Consider the following 16,120-nt stretch of genomic DNA (forward strand, 5'->3'; position numbering starts at 1 on the left):
AATTTGTCCTTAAAGAAAACAATTAGCATTGGAGGGTGAAAGGAAGAGCAAAAACCACAGAGGAATTTGAACTTCAATCAGATGATACTAATTAGGATCAGTTCTAATTGATTAGTCCTTGCTTAATGGAGTTAGGAACCAATGAATAGGCTCAGACATTCTGAAGGTGAAGCTTGGCATAATCTGAGAAGTTGTTTTTTGAGACCATCACTTTAATTTGTAGAAGAGCGTTTATAGAAATAAAAAAAGAGTATTACCTCTAACTTTAGATAGCAATTTCCGTAGTTGCCAAGTTTCTCATATTTTCTAAACTAAATTTCATTCCCCCTCCCTGTTCAAACCAGCTTTCTCGTTACCACAAAGTATGTCATAGTTGGCTGTACATAAATTTTATTTATTGGAGTAAAACAAGCTTATACTATGTCATAGGACAAAAAGATTAAGTGTAATAATAAATTGAAATATCTATAACCTATACATTGTAGAAGCAGTTAGAAATAAAAATCAAAATAATTGCTATTATTTTAGAATACCTACTATATGCAAAAGGAGCCCTTGTGGTACAGTGGTTAAGCACTCAGCTGCTAACCAAAAGATTGGCAGTTCAAACCCACCCAGTGGTTCTGTGGGAGAAAAACCCAGCAATCTGCTTTTGTAAAAATTACAGCCAAGAAAACCCTACAGGCTAGTCCTACACTTTCACATGGGGTCACTGTGAGTCTGAGTTGGGTCACTCAAAGGCACCCAACAACAACAGCAACAACTACATGCAAAGAACTATACTAAATAATTCACATATACTATCTTTGTCTTCTTAATCTTCCCAGCAGTCACGCAAGGTAGATGATATCAGTCCCATCTTACAGAGGATGGAACTGAGGTAGAATTTTTATTGTCAAGTGGCAAATCTGACATTCAAGTACAGGGTGTCTTTATTTCTAACAATTACATTATTTTTCAGTTATGTTACTTTGATGCTGATGTTTATCTAAAGAAATCTGAACATGGTACTATGTTGAATTCTGCCTTCCCCCCCTCCAAGTTATAGGTTTTTCTGGCGCTCGTAACTATGAAATCTCTATAGTAATTTTTTTTAAAGAATTTAAGTGCCTCCACTAGAAAAAAAAAAAAGATAAACCATGGAAACCCTAGTGGCGTAGTGGTTAAGTGCTACGGTGGCAGTTCAAATCCACCAGGCGCTTCTTGGAAACTCTATGGGGCAGTTCTACTGTGCCCTATAGGATTGCTATGAGTCGGAATTGACTCGACGGCAGTGGGTTTTGGTTTTTTAGGTAACCCATAAAACTTCCCAAGAAAGTACATTTTTAAGTATGTCATATGGTTTTCTTAATAATAGATGTTTGGATATGTGTGGAATTTGACCTCCTTCTTTATTTCATTATCTGTTACAGGAACATCCCTCACTAGGCCAACTTTCAGAAAAATTAATAGACAACAACATCAATGTCATTTTTGCAGTTCAGGGGAAACAGTTTCATTGGTATAAGGTATGTTCACTCCCAAAACACAAAGATTAAAATGTTAACATTGATAGGTGAAATCTGGACAGTTCTTAGCAGCATAGATAAGAATTGTAGAGTTATTGTCCTTTGTTGTACTATCTAAATTTAATATTGCACCGACTGATGTATGTAATATGAAGTATAAATTTCATCTGTTTCTTTAGCACCTTGAACCAAGTGTGGACACTAAATGCTCTTTGAGAATCATATTCATTATGCAGGGGCACAGACTGGTACTCAAGGTGGTACTGACGTTTAAGATAATGGAGAAGACTTTTATCAGGTGAAAACTAGTTCATGCTCTATTCCTACACCTTTCAGTCCAGTGGCTTTGTTTATACACTGATCCTTGGGTGTGTCCTAATAAACTGGTTAAGGTTGGGGAATATCATCTTAATTTTCAATAGCAGCAACATACCTAGATGTGGCCTAGGTTGTACCATAAAGAAACAAGCAAAGTTATGTCATCTGCATATCACAGGTTGTTAGTCTTCCTTCAACCCTGGTGCCCTGTTCTTCATATAGTCCAGCTTCTTGGATTATATGCTCAGCATAAGACTGAGTACGTATGGTGAAAGGATACAACCCTGACGTACATCTTTTCTGATTTTAAACCACCCACAGTATCCCCTTGTTCTGCTCAAACAACTGCCTCTTGGTCTATGTATACATTCCGCATGAGTGCAATGAAGCGTTCTGGAATTTCCATTCTTCACAATGTTATCCATAATTTGTTATGATCTACACGGTCAAATGCATTTGCATAGTATAAAACACAGGTAAACATCTTTCTGGTATTCTCTGCTTTTAGCCAATGTCCATCTCACATCAGCTGTGATATCCCTTGTTCCATGTCCTCTTCTGATTCTGGCTTGAATTTTTGGCAGTTCCTGTCAGTGTACTGCTGCAACCATTTCTGAATTATCTTCAGAAGTTTTTACTTGTCTGTGATATTGATACTGTTTGATAATATCCACATTCTGTTAGATCACCTTTGTTTGGAATGGACACAAATATGGATCTCTTCTAGTCCATTGGACAGGTAGCTGCCTTTCAGATTTCTTGGTATAGACGAGTGTGTGCTTCCCGTCTGTTTGTGGAAACATCCCAATTGGTATTCCGTCAATTCCTGGGGCCTTGTTTTTCATCAATGCTTTCAGTGCAGCTTGGACTTCTTCCTTCACTACCATCGGCTCTTGATCATATGCTACTTCCTGGAATGTTTGAACATTGACCAATTCATTTTGATACAGTGACTCTGTGTACTCCTTCCCTCATCTTTTGATGCTTCCCGTGTTGTTCAATGTTTTGCCATAGAATCCTTCAATAATGCAAGTCAGGGCTTGAATTTTTTCTTCAGTTCTTTCAGCTCGAGAAAGCTGAGCATGTTCTTCCGTTTTGATTTTCTAACTCCAATTCTTTGCACATTTCGTTATAATAATTTACTTTGTCTTCTCAAGCTGCCTTTTGAAATCTTCTGTTCAACTCCTTTACTACATCATTGCCTCTATTCTCTTTAGCTACTCTATGTTCAAAGGCAAGTTTCAGAGTCTCTTCTGACATCCATTTTGGTCTTTTCTTTCTTCCCTGTGTCTTTAATGACCTTTTGCTTTTTTCATGTATGTCATCCCACAACTCATCTTTGGTCATTAGTGTTCAATGCATCAAATCTAATCTTGAGATGGTCTCTAAATCAGGTGGGACATACTCAAGCTTGTACTTTCACACTCGTGGACTTGTTTTAATTTTTTTCAGCTCTACCTTGAATTTGCACACGAGCAATTGATGGTCTGTTCCACAGTCGGCCCCTGGTCTTATTCTGATTGATGATATTGAGCTTCTGCATCATCTCTTTCCACAGATGTAATCGATTTGATTCCTGTGTATTCCATCTGGCAAGGTCCACGTGTACAGTCACCATTTATGTTGTTGAAAAAAGGTATTTCCAATAAATGGATTGTTAGTCTTGCAAAATCCTATCATGTGATCTCTGGCATCACTTCTATCACCAAGGCCATATTTTCCAACTACTGATCCTTCTTCTGTGTTTCCAGCTTTTGCATTCCAATCACCAGTAATTATCAATGTATCTACTTGATTACATGTCGATCAATTTCAGACTGCAGAAGTTGATAAAAATCTTCAGTTTCTTCATCTTTGGCATTAGTGGTTGGTGTGTAAATTTGAATAATGGTCTTATTAACTGGCCTTCCTTGTAGGCATGTGAATATTATTCTATCACTGACAGCGTTGTACTTCAGGATAGATCTTTAAATGTTCTTTTGACAATGTATACGACACTGTTTCTCTTCAATTTGTCATTCCCAGCATAGTAGAACATATGATTGTTGTTGTTGTTATTGTTGTTAGGTGCTATTGAGTCAGTTCCAACTCAAAGTGACCCTATGTACAATAGACTATGTGATTGTCCAATTCATAATGACCAACACTAGTCCATTTCAGCTCACTAATGCCTAGAATATCTATCTTCAAGCATTCCATTTTTTACAACTTCTAATTTTCTTAGATTCATACTTTGTACATTCCACATTCTGATTATTAATAGATATTTGCAGCTGTTTCTTGTCATTTTGAGTCATGCCACATCAGCACATGAAGGTCCCAAAAACTTTTCTCCATCCATGTCACAAAGGTCGACTTTACTTTGAGGAGGCAGCTCTTCCCTAGTCATATTTTAAGCACCTTCCAACCTGAAGGGCTCATCCTCCAGCACTATATCAGACAGTGTTACATTGCTATTCATAAGGTTTTCACTGGCCAATTTTTTAGAAGTAGATCACCAGGTCCATCTTCCTCATCTTTCTTAATCTGGAAGCTCTGCTGAAACCTGTCACACAGGGTGACCCTAAAATACCAGTGGCTTAGCTTCCAGCATCACAGCAACATGCAAGTCACTACAGTACAACAAACTGACAGAGGAGTAGTGGGATATACTATGCCCTTTTAAAGATGAGTAAGCACATTTAGGGACTTTAAATACTTGCCCAGAATTTCCTAGCAACTCAAATTCTGTGCTCTTAACCTCTAAACGTAATAATAGACTCAAAATTTTGGGCCACTTCTTGTAGATTTTTGCCTTTGTTTTTTTCTGCTGTTTATTATTCTTAAAGATGTTATTAACTCTGGTAGTTTCTCTCTACCCCTTTTTAAAATTTGCCACTGACTGATAAATCATAAAATTGGGTTTATTATTATTTGCATTGTGTGCAAAGTAAGGATTAACAGGCTCTAGAAACCTGACAAGCTGTGTTACAATTCCTGTATATGTCCAGGAATATTGCTGCCCAGAGATCTTTTTTATTAGTCACCTTTTATCTAGGTTGTAACAGCCTACTAGCAAATCTCCCAAATCTATTCTCCACCTGGCTGCCAGAATGATCTATTTAAATCACAGGTGTGACCCCAGTACTCTATCGCTTAAAATACTCCAGTGGTTCCCTGACTTAGAGGATCAAGCCCGTAATGTAGCATATGAACCCATCTGACCCCTGCTTACCTCTCTGGCTTCATCCCCCACTATTCCCTGCCTTTCACTTGTCCCTCCAAAGATGCCTGTAATATTCCATTACACACACACCCTCCAAGCTGTTTCTTTCCTCTGTGCCTTTCTTCTTTCTTCCTGCCTCCCACGCCTGGATGCCTTTCACCCTCATTACCCAGTTAACTCTTAAACACCAAGTGCCATTGAATTGATTCCAGCTCATGGTGACCCCATGAGTGTCAGAGTAGAACTGTGCTCCATAGGGTTTTCTTTTCTTTTTCCCCATAGGGTTTTTAGTGGCTGATTTTTTCAGAAGTGGATTGCCAAGGCCCTCTTCTGAGATGACTATGGGTAGACTTGGACCACCGACTTTTCAGTTAGTGGCCAAGCCTAGTTAACCATTTGCACCATTCAGGGACTATTTGTTGTTGTTAGTTGTTGTCAAGTCAGTTCCGATTCACAGTGACTGCATGTATACAGTGTAGAACTGCTCCGGAGGATTTTCAAGGCTGTGGCCTTTCTGAAACAGCTCTCCGGGCCTGTCACCTGAGCTGCCTTTGAGCTGGTTCAAATCACCAAATTTCTGGCTAGTAGTCAAGCACTTCACCATTTTTGACACCGGGGACCCCTTACTCACCCTTAAGTCAAAGCTCATGAGTTGTCTCTGGCAAGAAAACATCCCAGACAACTTCACCAGCCCCTCAAATTCTTGCTATCTCATTAGGATCTGTTCATATGTCTACTTTGTTTTGTGAAATTGTCATTTAAATACTTGTGAGATCTTGAAGGATGAAAACTGTGTTATCTAGCAGTTAAGCATCTCCAATAAGGGTTTGATTAAAAAAAAAATTTTTTTTTAATCTATAAGTGATATATTTTCCTTATTACCAAGATATCAAATTGTTAGTGGCTAATAGGTCCCTGAGTGACACAAATGGTTTGCACTTGGCTGCTAACTGAAAGGTTGGCAGTTTGAATCCACCTAGCAACTCCAGAGAAGAAAGTCCTGGCAATCTGCTTCCATAAAGATTACAGCCAAGAAAACCGTATGAAGCTTAGTTCTACTCTGTAACGCATGGGGCCACCATGAGTTGAAATCAACTTGATGGCAACTGGTTTGGTTTTTTTGGATGAAGGGTAAAATGAGTGAATAGATGGATTGCAAGACTTTTCATAATCTGATTCCTTATAAGTACATATGCTTCACTGTAGTCACTCTTGTTTGTTCTGTTATTTCATCTACAACTCAGATAAATCTTTGTACCTTCATTCATTCTCATTTTCCCCCTAGGAATGCTTAGAGTCTTCTCTGTAATTATTTGGTGCCATCATCCATCAAGAACACCTGTTCATGAAGCTTCTTCTAGTTATTATGACATTTCCTCTGATTTACGCCAATACATCCTAAAGATCAATCCATAGACAGTAGTCCTTTAAAAAAGTGTATATATATATATATACACATACATATATATATAATGTGAGAAATGTATTCTGTAATCAATGAAGTGTTGGGAAATGCTTCATTAAATAACGTTAAATTACTTCCAAATTGCGGGACTTCTCAGAACCTTTAGTATGCAAATATGCATTTGGAGTCTCTTAATGGAAGAAAACATATGCAGAAGTTCCCAAACCTATTTGCCTTCAGAAGGCTTTTTATGTTTAAAATCTCTTGGGGCTATGTTCCATGGAAGAGACTTTGGGAGATGCTGGTCTGTAGTTTAATTAGATTTTAGATCAGCATGCAATTCGTGCACACACATACACATCCCTGCACATACATACACAGCACACACTACCATTTCAAATGTATATGCTTTAGCTGCTCTAGGTTGCTTATATATTTCTTATTTCTTATATTTTTTAATTGTTTAATGTCTCACCTTTTACTCATCCCTATAAAAATATTTGATATTTATTGATTGGTGAACCATAGTATACTCTTGTCATTATGTAAACATAATTGATATGTTTTATAGGATCTTCTACCACTCTTGCCTGGCACCATCGCTGGTCAAATAGAATCAAAGGCTGCAAACCTCAATAATTTGGTAGTAGACGCCTATCAGGTATGTACATATTATACACAGTTTTTTTAAAAAATAAACTTTTAACTCCAATTTCATGTGGCAGAGTGCAAACTAGTGCCATATCATCTTGAGAGGAGTGGTGGAAAGAACATTAGATTAGGAACCAGGAACCTAGAGTTTATCCCTCATTCTGCCACTCACAAGGAGCCCTGGTGGCACAGTGGTTAAGTGCTGGGCCGCTAACAGAAAGTGGTTCAAATCCACCTGCCACTCCATGGGAGATAGATGTGGAAGTCTTCTTCCATAAAGACTACAGCCTTGAAAATCCTACGGGGAAATTCTGCTCTGCCCTACAGGGTCACTATGAGCTGGAATCAACTTGACAGCAGTGGGTTTGGCTTTATTTATTTATTTATTTTTCCTGCTACTCGTTAGTCATGATGTTTTGGCAAAGTCATTCCACCTTTCTCTGCTCTGTTATATCATTGACGATAAACTCAGGTTGGGCTGAAAGCTACCTAAATTCCCTTCCCAATGCTCAGTGAATCCCCCAATCATAACTATATAATATACCTCTTAACTAAGACATTTCATAATCTCCCAAATCATAACGATAAAGTAAGAAATCCACATTGTTATTTAAAGAAACAAGTAGAGAAGAGGAACTATCTGGGCAATATAGATTACTAGGGGGACTCTGTCGGGGGCTTCTAGGCCAAACACTTAATTGATCAATCAGTTATCTTAGCAGTTTATCAAACTAGTTTGATTTTTAAAATCACCTCAATAGATATACTATTTTATTGAATTAGCAGTCATATGCTGTCACCAGTCTTATGAACAGGGGATACATAAAAGCAAAGAATTTAAAGACATCTGCTAGCTCCACCTGTATCACAGCTGGAATAGATTATCTCTGTGAAGATGTTGTAAAAATAATGACTCATCACATTAACTCTGCCAAGAACCAGCGCCTTTCCACACATGACCTTATTTAATTGTCACAGCGGACTTAGAAGGCAGGTGTTGTTACTCCCATTGTGTATTTGCAGAAACAGACGGTAAGAGAAATTAAGCAATTTACTTAGAAGCAGGAGTGCAACCCAGATGTTTCAGAACTCCAGAACGCAGGTGTTTCCTCCTTTGTGATACCATCTTTTTTTTTTTAACATGGTGCCGAAAGATGTGCGTTTTTCTACCTTGAATTTATGGGATGCTGGTAAAGTCCCGGAAACCCTGGTGGTGTAGTGGTTGAGAGCTATGGCTGCAAAGCAAAAGTCAGCAGTTCAAACCCACCAGGCACTCCTTGGAAACTCTATGGGGCAGTTCTACTCTGTCATATAGGGTCTCTGTGAGTCGGAATCAACTCAACAGCACGGGTTGGTAAAGTCTCACTTCCCAAAATTCTCTCTGATTCTGTTCCTGACAGAGTAGTAGTGTTTAATAGTGCAATAATAGCCAAAGCGTCACGAAAAACCTCAGGCTTCTCCTTTAATTTTCTCCAGGCAGCACGTGCCTTGAACTTGGGTACAAATGGGAAAGGAAGGAAGTAGACAGAGAATAGAAAATGAAGAGCTTGTTTAAACTTTTTGCTTTTAAAAGAAAAAATAAATCTTACTCAATTTTTTTTGCCCAGGAATTTTTCTATGTCAGAAAACTACATTGGGTGAAATAAGGAGCATCTTAAGTGACATTTCTTTATTAGGACAGCTTATCAAGCAAAATTTGTACGTGAATGTAATTCATTCTCCTCAGTAGTTTGTTCCCAAGAATAAGCACAGGTAGGAAGGAGCTTACAGTGTTAGAAGTCTCCCTAAATTGTGAAATTATGAACCCACTCATTGCCCCAAGCAAGGTATATAAATTAACAAATTTTACTGTGTGTCAGGCAGCCTCAATGGGAAGGAAGTTTCTTGAGACAGTTCCATTTGACTTCTTTATTTGTCTAGAATACATATGTGATGCCTTAGCCCATCAGAGTTCTGATTAAACTTAAGCAATTAAAAGATACTACTAAGTCCAACAAAAATTTACTCTGGCTAACTAAAATCTCTTTTGGTTGGGATTTTGTTATTGTTTTTTATATATTTTCAAAAGTCTTCTGAAATTTTCATTTTGTCACAGCCCAACAAAAACAGTTCAAAATTCATTAAAGAATTCTACAACAGAAAAACGTATTTCTTCTCCTGTACTGTTAAATAGTGAAAAGAAGCTTAAGATTGTGTCTGGAATTTAATTTCTATATCCCAGCCTGGCAAAATTTTTAGAGATTTGTCTTCACACTCTGCTCGAAAAACATTGGCCTTAACCAGCTTAAGGTCTTAAGAAAAGCAGAATTTCAGAAGGGCAAGCTGAAGACGCTCCTCGGGTTAGGTATTTCCTCCTGACCTGACATACTACTGCTACTACCACTGCTGCTACTACCAATTACCATGGATTTGATTCTAACTCAGTGGTGACCCCATGACCGTCAGAATGTAACTGTGCTCCACAGGGATTTCAGTGGCTGATTTTTTTGGAAGTAGATTGCCAAGCCCATCTTCTGAGGTGCTCTGGGTGGACTCAAACCCCCAACCTTTCAGTTAGCAGCTAAGCACGTTAACCATTTTCATTCCCCAGGGACTCCTCTGACCTGTAACACCATCACCATATCAGCAGTATTTGTATCCCATTGGACATTTCTATTGGTTTGCAGAAATTATTCAATTAAATGGTTCAAGTATACTAAGCCATCTGGGAGATAAAAAAATGTAGTTGACATCATCCAGTTTAATCCAAATATAATTCATAAATTTAAGGAAAATACTTGTTCAAAATATTTACTTTCATAATTCTGTTATCAATGAATAATATTTAAGCACATGGCTCTTTGTGGATTATGCTTTTGAAGAACAGAAATTATATAAGTAAGGAATTAGAAACCATTGGAAATTATTTTTCCTTCATCCTCTGCTATTCATTCTCTTTCCTTAGGTACATACTTATTTCCCCTTCGTTTTGCTTACAAGTATAAGTTAAGAACTTTTGCATGTGGTAGACTCTTAGTTTTACAGGACAAAACACAAACAGTTCTGTAGCATATATTGAAGGTAGCTCAGTCTTTTGGAACTTGCAGGTTGTGATGGAAGAAATTAGTGTGTGCCTAATACATCCTAGGCATTTTAGGGATGTTTAGTGAATGGATATATATAAATTACTGAATAAATGAATAAATGATTTCCTGCCCAGTGAGAGGTCATATTTGATATTAAGGTTTGGACCAAATTTGATCATGGCAAACAAGCCCAAGGGACTTGGCAAAAATCCTCAGCCATTCTTGGGGGCATTTTATAGGACCAGATCTGGTAGGTAACTCTCACGCCTACAGTATAGAAATGGCCTCCCAGGAGTTTACCTTACAGTCGTCAATCAATCAGCCATTATAGCTTTTATGATAGCCTGAAGTGTTTGACCACCACCTGTCTGTCGTATTGTAATGGCTTGCGTGTTGCTATGATACTGGAAGCTATGCCACCGGTATTCCAAATACCAGCAGGGTCACACATGGTGGACAAGTTTCAGTGTAACTTCCAGACTAAGACAGACTAGGAAGAAAGACCTGGCTGTTCATTTCCAAAATTAGTAAAAGGAAAAACTTACAGATCACAACAGAATATTGTCCAATATAGTGCTGGAAATTAACCCCCTAGCTTGGAAGGCACTAAATAATGGCTGCAACAATGAACTCACAGAACCCAATGATTGTGAAGACAGTGCAGGACCAGGCAGCATCTTGTTGTGCTATACACAAGGTCACCATGAGTCGGAGCCAACACACCAGCACCTAACAACAACAAAAAGTATTTGAAATTGAGAGGTTTCTTAACAGCTATAAATGTTAGAGGCATGTTCTATATTTTAAGCTGTCAAGATTTCCCCTGTTTAATGATAGTGTGTTTTCAATGTTTTATTTAAACCTGTCATAAGTATTATTGGATTTAAAAAAAAAAATGTGATTATTGTAACACAGGCTGAATGAAAAATACTTTTGAAGTGACCAAAATACACAGTCATGGAAATACGTGCAAAAGATAGAGCAATTTAAGTGCAGATATTCAGCACTTAAGTATTTCTTCTTTTTTTTTTTTTGTGCTTTAGATGAAAGTTTACAGAGCAAATTAATTTCTCATTAAACAATACACAAATTGTTGTGTGACATTGGTTGCCAACCCTGCAAGGTGCCAACACTCTCTCCTTCTCCACTCTGTATTCCCCCTTTCAGTTTGTCCAGTGTTCGTGTCCCTTCCTGCCTTCTCATCTTTGCTTTTGGGCTGATGTTCCCACTTAGTCTCGTATACATGATTGAACTACGAAGCGTGTTCCTCGTGTGTTATTGTTGGCCCGATGGACCTGTCGAATCTTTGGCTGAAGGGTAAACCTCAGGAGTGACTTCAGTACTGGGTTAAAAGGGTGTCCGTGGGCCACACTCCTGGGTTTCTCCAGCCTCTGTCAGACCCGCAGGTCTGGTCTTTTTTGTTGTTGTTGTTAATTTGAATTTTGTTCTACATTTTTCTCCTGCTCTGCCCGGGACCCTCTATTGTGAGACCTGTCAGAGCAGTTGGTGGTGATAGCCGAACACCATCTAGTTGTTCTGATTAAGCATTTCTTATGCATTTGAAATATAATGGGGTCATTGTGTGGCAACAATGCTTTTATTCATCCTTTTTTAGAGGCAGACTTTCTTTGATTTAGTTAAAAATTGAATCTATAGTAGGTTAATAAGTTTGACTTTGGTTTGTTGCTTACATTTAAAACTGTTCTCTTATGTAATTTTAAAAAATGATGTCTTTGCAGAAACTCATTTCAGAAGTGAAAGTTCAGGTGGAAAACCAGGTACAAGGCGTCTATTTTAACGTTACCGCCATCTGTCCAGATGGGTCCAGAAAGCCAGGCACAGATGGATGCAGAAACGTGACCAGCAATGACGAAGTACGTGGTGTGCATTTTTCCTATTTTAAATTAACTAAGTTGTTTGGCATCAAACCATTCTGAAAAACTTTACTTGCTACAGGTTTCCAAGGATCTTATTTTTATTTAGACTTCAAAGTAACTTTCCTTGTCTCTTCTGAAAGTTCCCATTTGTTTTAGCTCTATTGACTCTTCTCTAAACTCTCTCAAATTAAATAAATATTTCCATATTATATTAAAAACTTACTAAATAACAGTTCCTTTACTTTGAACTTGGGAGCAGTGGTAGTTCAGTGTAGAATTCTTGCCTTCCATGCAGAAGACCAAGGTCCGATTCCCAGCCAGTGTACCTCAGTGAAGCCACCACCTGTCTGTCAGCGGAGGCTTCTGTGTTGCTATGATGCTTAACAGGTTTCGGCAGAGCTTCTAGGCTAAGACAAACTAGGAAGAAAGGCCTGGCAGTGTACTTCCCAAAATCAGCCAACAAAACCTTATGATCACAATGATCCAATCTCACTGTGAATAGGGTTGCCATGAATCAGGAGCTGCCATGACAGCAGCTAACAACAACTGTAAACTTACATGTCACAGTTAGTGTAGATTAAGAAATCACACATCCTCAAACAAGTAGTGTTTATAATTAGGATGATGATAATACCTTTTTGGTTTCAAGTCTTAAAAATCTTAGCATAACCAGAATATTGAAGATAATAGCACAGAAAAGAAGGCTAGGGGGTGGTGGTGGGAGGGATGGAGCAGTTGATGAAGACTGAGAATTCCAAAATCTTTACTTTGTGATTGTCCTGACACCCTCAGAATGATCCAGGGAAAGGTGGGGTAATTTTCTAAGAGCAATAAAAAAGGAGGAGTGGCGTTATTTCACTAAAAAGGGATGAGATGTGATTGAAAAGAGAGGCCCAGATTATAGCACCATCAGGAAACAGGGCCAGGAAAAACAGGAATTCTCTCCCAGGATCAGCACAATAGAGAATAACCACCCAGAAATGAGCCTTTTAGGGGTATTCTTATAGGGCAAAGTGATTTTCAGGAGTCATTTACCTCTCGAGGCATCACTGCCTCATTTTTAAATGAGCAGCTTAGAGTAGAAGATCCCTAATTCCTCCTTCTACCTCAGAAGTTGCATGTTACTATTTTTTTTTTTTTTTTAGTGTCATACTATAGAGAAAGAAAAAGTTATTGAAAGATTCTGAGATGGAATTAAAATAAAAAATCTCCCTTTTTCTTCAGTTAGAATATATTTTTCCCTCTAAAGAAGTGGAGAATTTGCGGGTAGTATAGTTGTTCCAACAAGCTGTATGTTTTAAAAATAATTACTGCAAGTTTCTAATTCTGTAGGCTCCTCTATAATCACTGGCTGGATTTCTTTCAAAAGACATCATATACCAGTTTACAAAATACACATTTGATTTCCATTAAATATAGAGAAAACTTTGTACTAGCAAAAGTTAGCCGTTAAGTTTCTTAAAAAGGCTTACTCTCTTAGAAGTAGTTATTTCTTTCAAAATCTGGGTTTTGGCAAAATGATTTTCCTTAGTTCTTATATTTTTTCTTTTTCTTTGTCTACATCCCTTTTTCTCTCCTCACTTTCAACCAAGCAGTATAAACAGTGTGACTGTCAGGAATAGTCATATGGCCTCTTAATTATATAAACCCCTGTTTTGCTCCACTATTAATATTGGCAGTGACGGCGCTATCCCACACATCTGTTTATGCTTAACAGTCTTAAAGACAAAAATATTTCAAGTAGAACACCAACCATATTGATTTTAATATTTTGAGACTGCCTCTAATTCTAATGCATGTATATAATATATAAGCCTAAATGTAGGACTTTTAAATCATGTTTTGCCTGTAAATATAGTAATTATTTTTAAATTTTTATTTTTAAATATTAACAGATCTCAGTCTAGCATGAAAGGAAAAAAAGAAAAACACATAACCTTCGTATTTGCCAAAGTGTTTGAAGGCATTAAGCTAAATCAAATACAAATAGACATCAAACCAGGGCTGTGTTGTTAAAAATAGAAAAAAAGAAAAATTTGACAGGAGGAAGGAACTACAAATTCGTGTTGTTGTTGTTAGGTGCCATCAAGTTGATTCTGACTCATAACGACACTGCGTACAACAGAACAAAACGCTACCTGGTCCTGCGCCACCCTCACAATCGTTGCTGTGTTTGAGCCCATTGTTGCAGCCGCCTTGACAAACCATCTCATTGAGGTTCTTCCTTTTTTTTTTTCTGCTAACCCTCTACTTTACCAAATTCATGAGGGAAACCAATTTTTGCCAGCCCAGCCCCTTAGTTCTAGACTAACATCTCCCACTAAGACCAATTTATGACCTTGTATTGAAGTCTTTTTTTACTGAAGTCTTAAGATCTGAGAATGAGAGTTCCAAAACTTTTTCCCTTGAGCAGTATCAAAAGAAGCCCCGTTTTCTTCCATTGACATCCCGTCTAAAGGAAAACTTAGCTCCAAAACTTTACCTGGACCTTTAGAAAATGGAACAAGATAAAAACTGATCACTTAAATATCTCATCTAGGGATTGTTAACCTGTATACAGGTGCAGCCCTTTACTTCAGCTTATTAGATCTAACTCCAGTAACAAATATTCAGTAATCCCAGAATATAAGCACTGAATCCAGAAAACAGTCTATTCTTTCTCAGATTTGCTAGGAAATCGATTCAAGATATAAATTAATCATCAAAGGTAGAGCAGATACTTCAAATAAACTTGCACACATCCAAGTTCATTTAAAAAAACAATATAGATGATCAGCAATCATTAAACCCTCTAACTCTCTAATCATTAATTAGAAAATAAAGGACATTAAAGGGAGGTGTTAATGTATATATGAAAGGGATTACATTGCTTGTGTAATTTAGAAATATTGATTTCTCTAAGATGGTATATTATGGCTTCTAAATATTAACAAATGTATTATTGGAAATAAAAATAATTAAGGCATGTAACTATATTTCCTTTCTCCCCTTAAATTTAGGTTCTTTTCAATGTAACAGTTACAATGAAAAAATGTGATGTCACAGGAGGAAAAAACTATGCAATAATCAAGCCTATTGGTTTCAATGAAACCACCAAAATTCATATACATAGAAACTGCAGCTGTCAGTGTGATGACAGAAGAGAAGCTAAAGGAAAATGTGTAGATGAAAATTTTCTGGACACTAACTGTTTCCAGTGTGATGACAATAAATGTCATTTTGATGAAGACCAGTTTCCTTCTGAGAGTTGCAAGTCGCACAAGGATCAACCTGTTTGCAGCGGTCGAGGAGTTTGTATTTGTGGGAGATGTTTATGTCACAAAACTAAGCTTGGAAAAGTGTATGGAAAATACTGCGAAAAGGATGATTTTTCTTGTCCATATTACCTTGGAAATCTGTGTGCTGGTGAGTGTAAATATATACGTGCAGGTTTTTTTTCACTTTTTTTTAATTGTAAAAATATGTACTATAGAACATTTGTCATTTCAGCATTTTATACATGCAGTTTTACTAGTCACAATTAAGTTCACATATTTGTTAAAGTATCTTTAAATCACATGTTTACAATTACCAACCCTGAATCTGAATTTATTGTTCAAAGATTTATAGTCTGTGAAATGAGAGCAGGGCAATAGATTAGGGCTTCGAACCAGTTCATACTGGTTCCATCATGGCCGATGAAGCGAAACCAGAACAGGCACAAACGTTTAAAATTTGGGTGTTCTGGAACGAAAACCAGAATAAGAAAAGTTACCAGTCAAAGCCCTGGAATGGAAGACTCAGAAAAGGCGTAGTGACTCCTTCCAGGAACCTCACGCATGAGATCGGATTATTGGCAGGACTGTATAGAGCGACACACATTCCAAGCGGCACGGTCAGTCACCATCTTCGAGCAGGGCACCACTGTTTCCAGCTCTGCCCAAAATCCAATGGGGCAAGAGATTTGGTTGCTATGCAGTGTGTATGCTGTCCTTGTTTTCCAAGAGGGAGATTAAGTTTCAGGCAGGGTTTCCACCCATAATTTTTCCCGTTGTGTTTGTTGTTCCGGTTCACCCAAATTTTGAACATTTGGGTCTGTTCCAGTTTTTTTT

At 37.6% G+C, this 16,120-nt stretch overlaps 1 protein-coding gene and 1 long non-coding RNA gene across 5 annotated transcripts in view; one reads left to right on the plus strand and one right to left on the minus strand.

Annotated features, from left to right (window-relative positions):
• ITGB8 (integrin subunit beta 8) overlaps positions 1-16,120 on the plus strand; it is a 111,288-nt gene that overhangs the window by 68,354 nt on the left and 26,814 nt on the right. For all 4 annotated transcript variants that reach the window (XM_023544371.2, XM_023544372.2, XM_003407087.4 and 1 more), the window contains 4 exons: positions 1,413-1,508; positions 7,008-7,097; positions 11,892-12,026; positions 15,029-15,434. In XM_023544371.2, the coding sequence (XP_023400139.1) occupies positions 1,413-1,508; positions 7,008-7,097; positions 11,892-12,026; positions 15,029-15,434 (727 nt within the window). The remainder of the gene's footprint in view (positions 1-1,412; positions 1,509-7,007; positions 7,098-11,891; positions 12,027-15,028; positions 15,435-16,120) is intronic.
• LOC135232245 (uncharacterized) overlaps positions 1-16,120 on the minus strand; it is a 46,634-nt gene that overhangs the window by 22,253 nt on the left and 8,261 nt on the right. The window contains exon 2 of the long non-coding RNA XR_010322709.1: positions 1-10,881. This exon is cut by the window's left edge and continues 22,253 nt beyond it. This is a non-coding gene — a long non-coding RNA (uncharacterized LOC135232245). The remainder of the gene's footprint in view (positions 10,882-16,120) is intronic.

Source organism: Loxodonta africana, chromosome 8, assembly GCF_030014295.1.
Source record: "Loxodonta africana isolate mLoxAfr1 chromosome 8, mLoxAfr1.hap2, whole genome shotgun sequence".
NCBI classification, from domain to species: domain Eukaryota; kingdom Metazoa; phylum Chordata; class Mammalia; order Proboscidea; family Elephantidae; genus Loxodonta; species Loxodonta africana.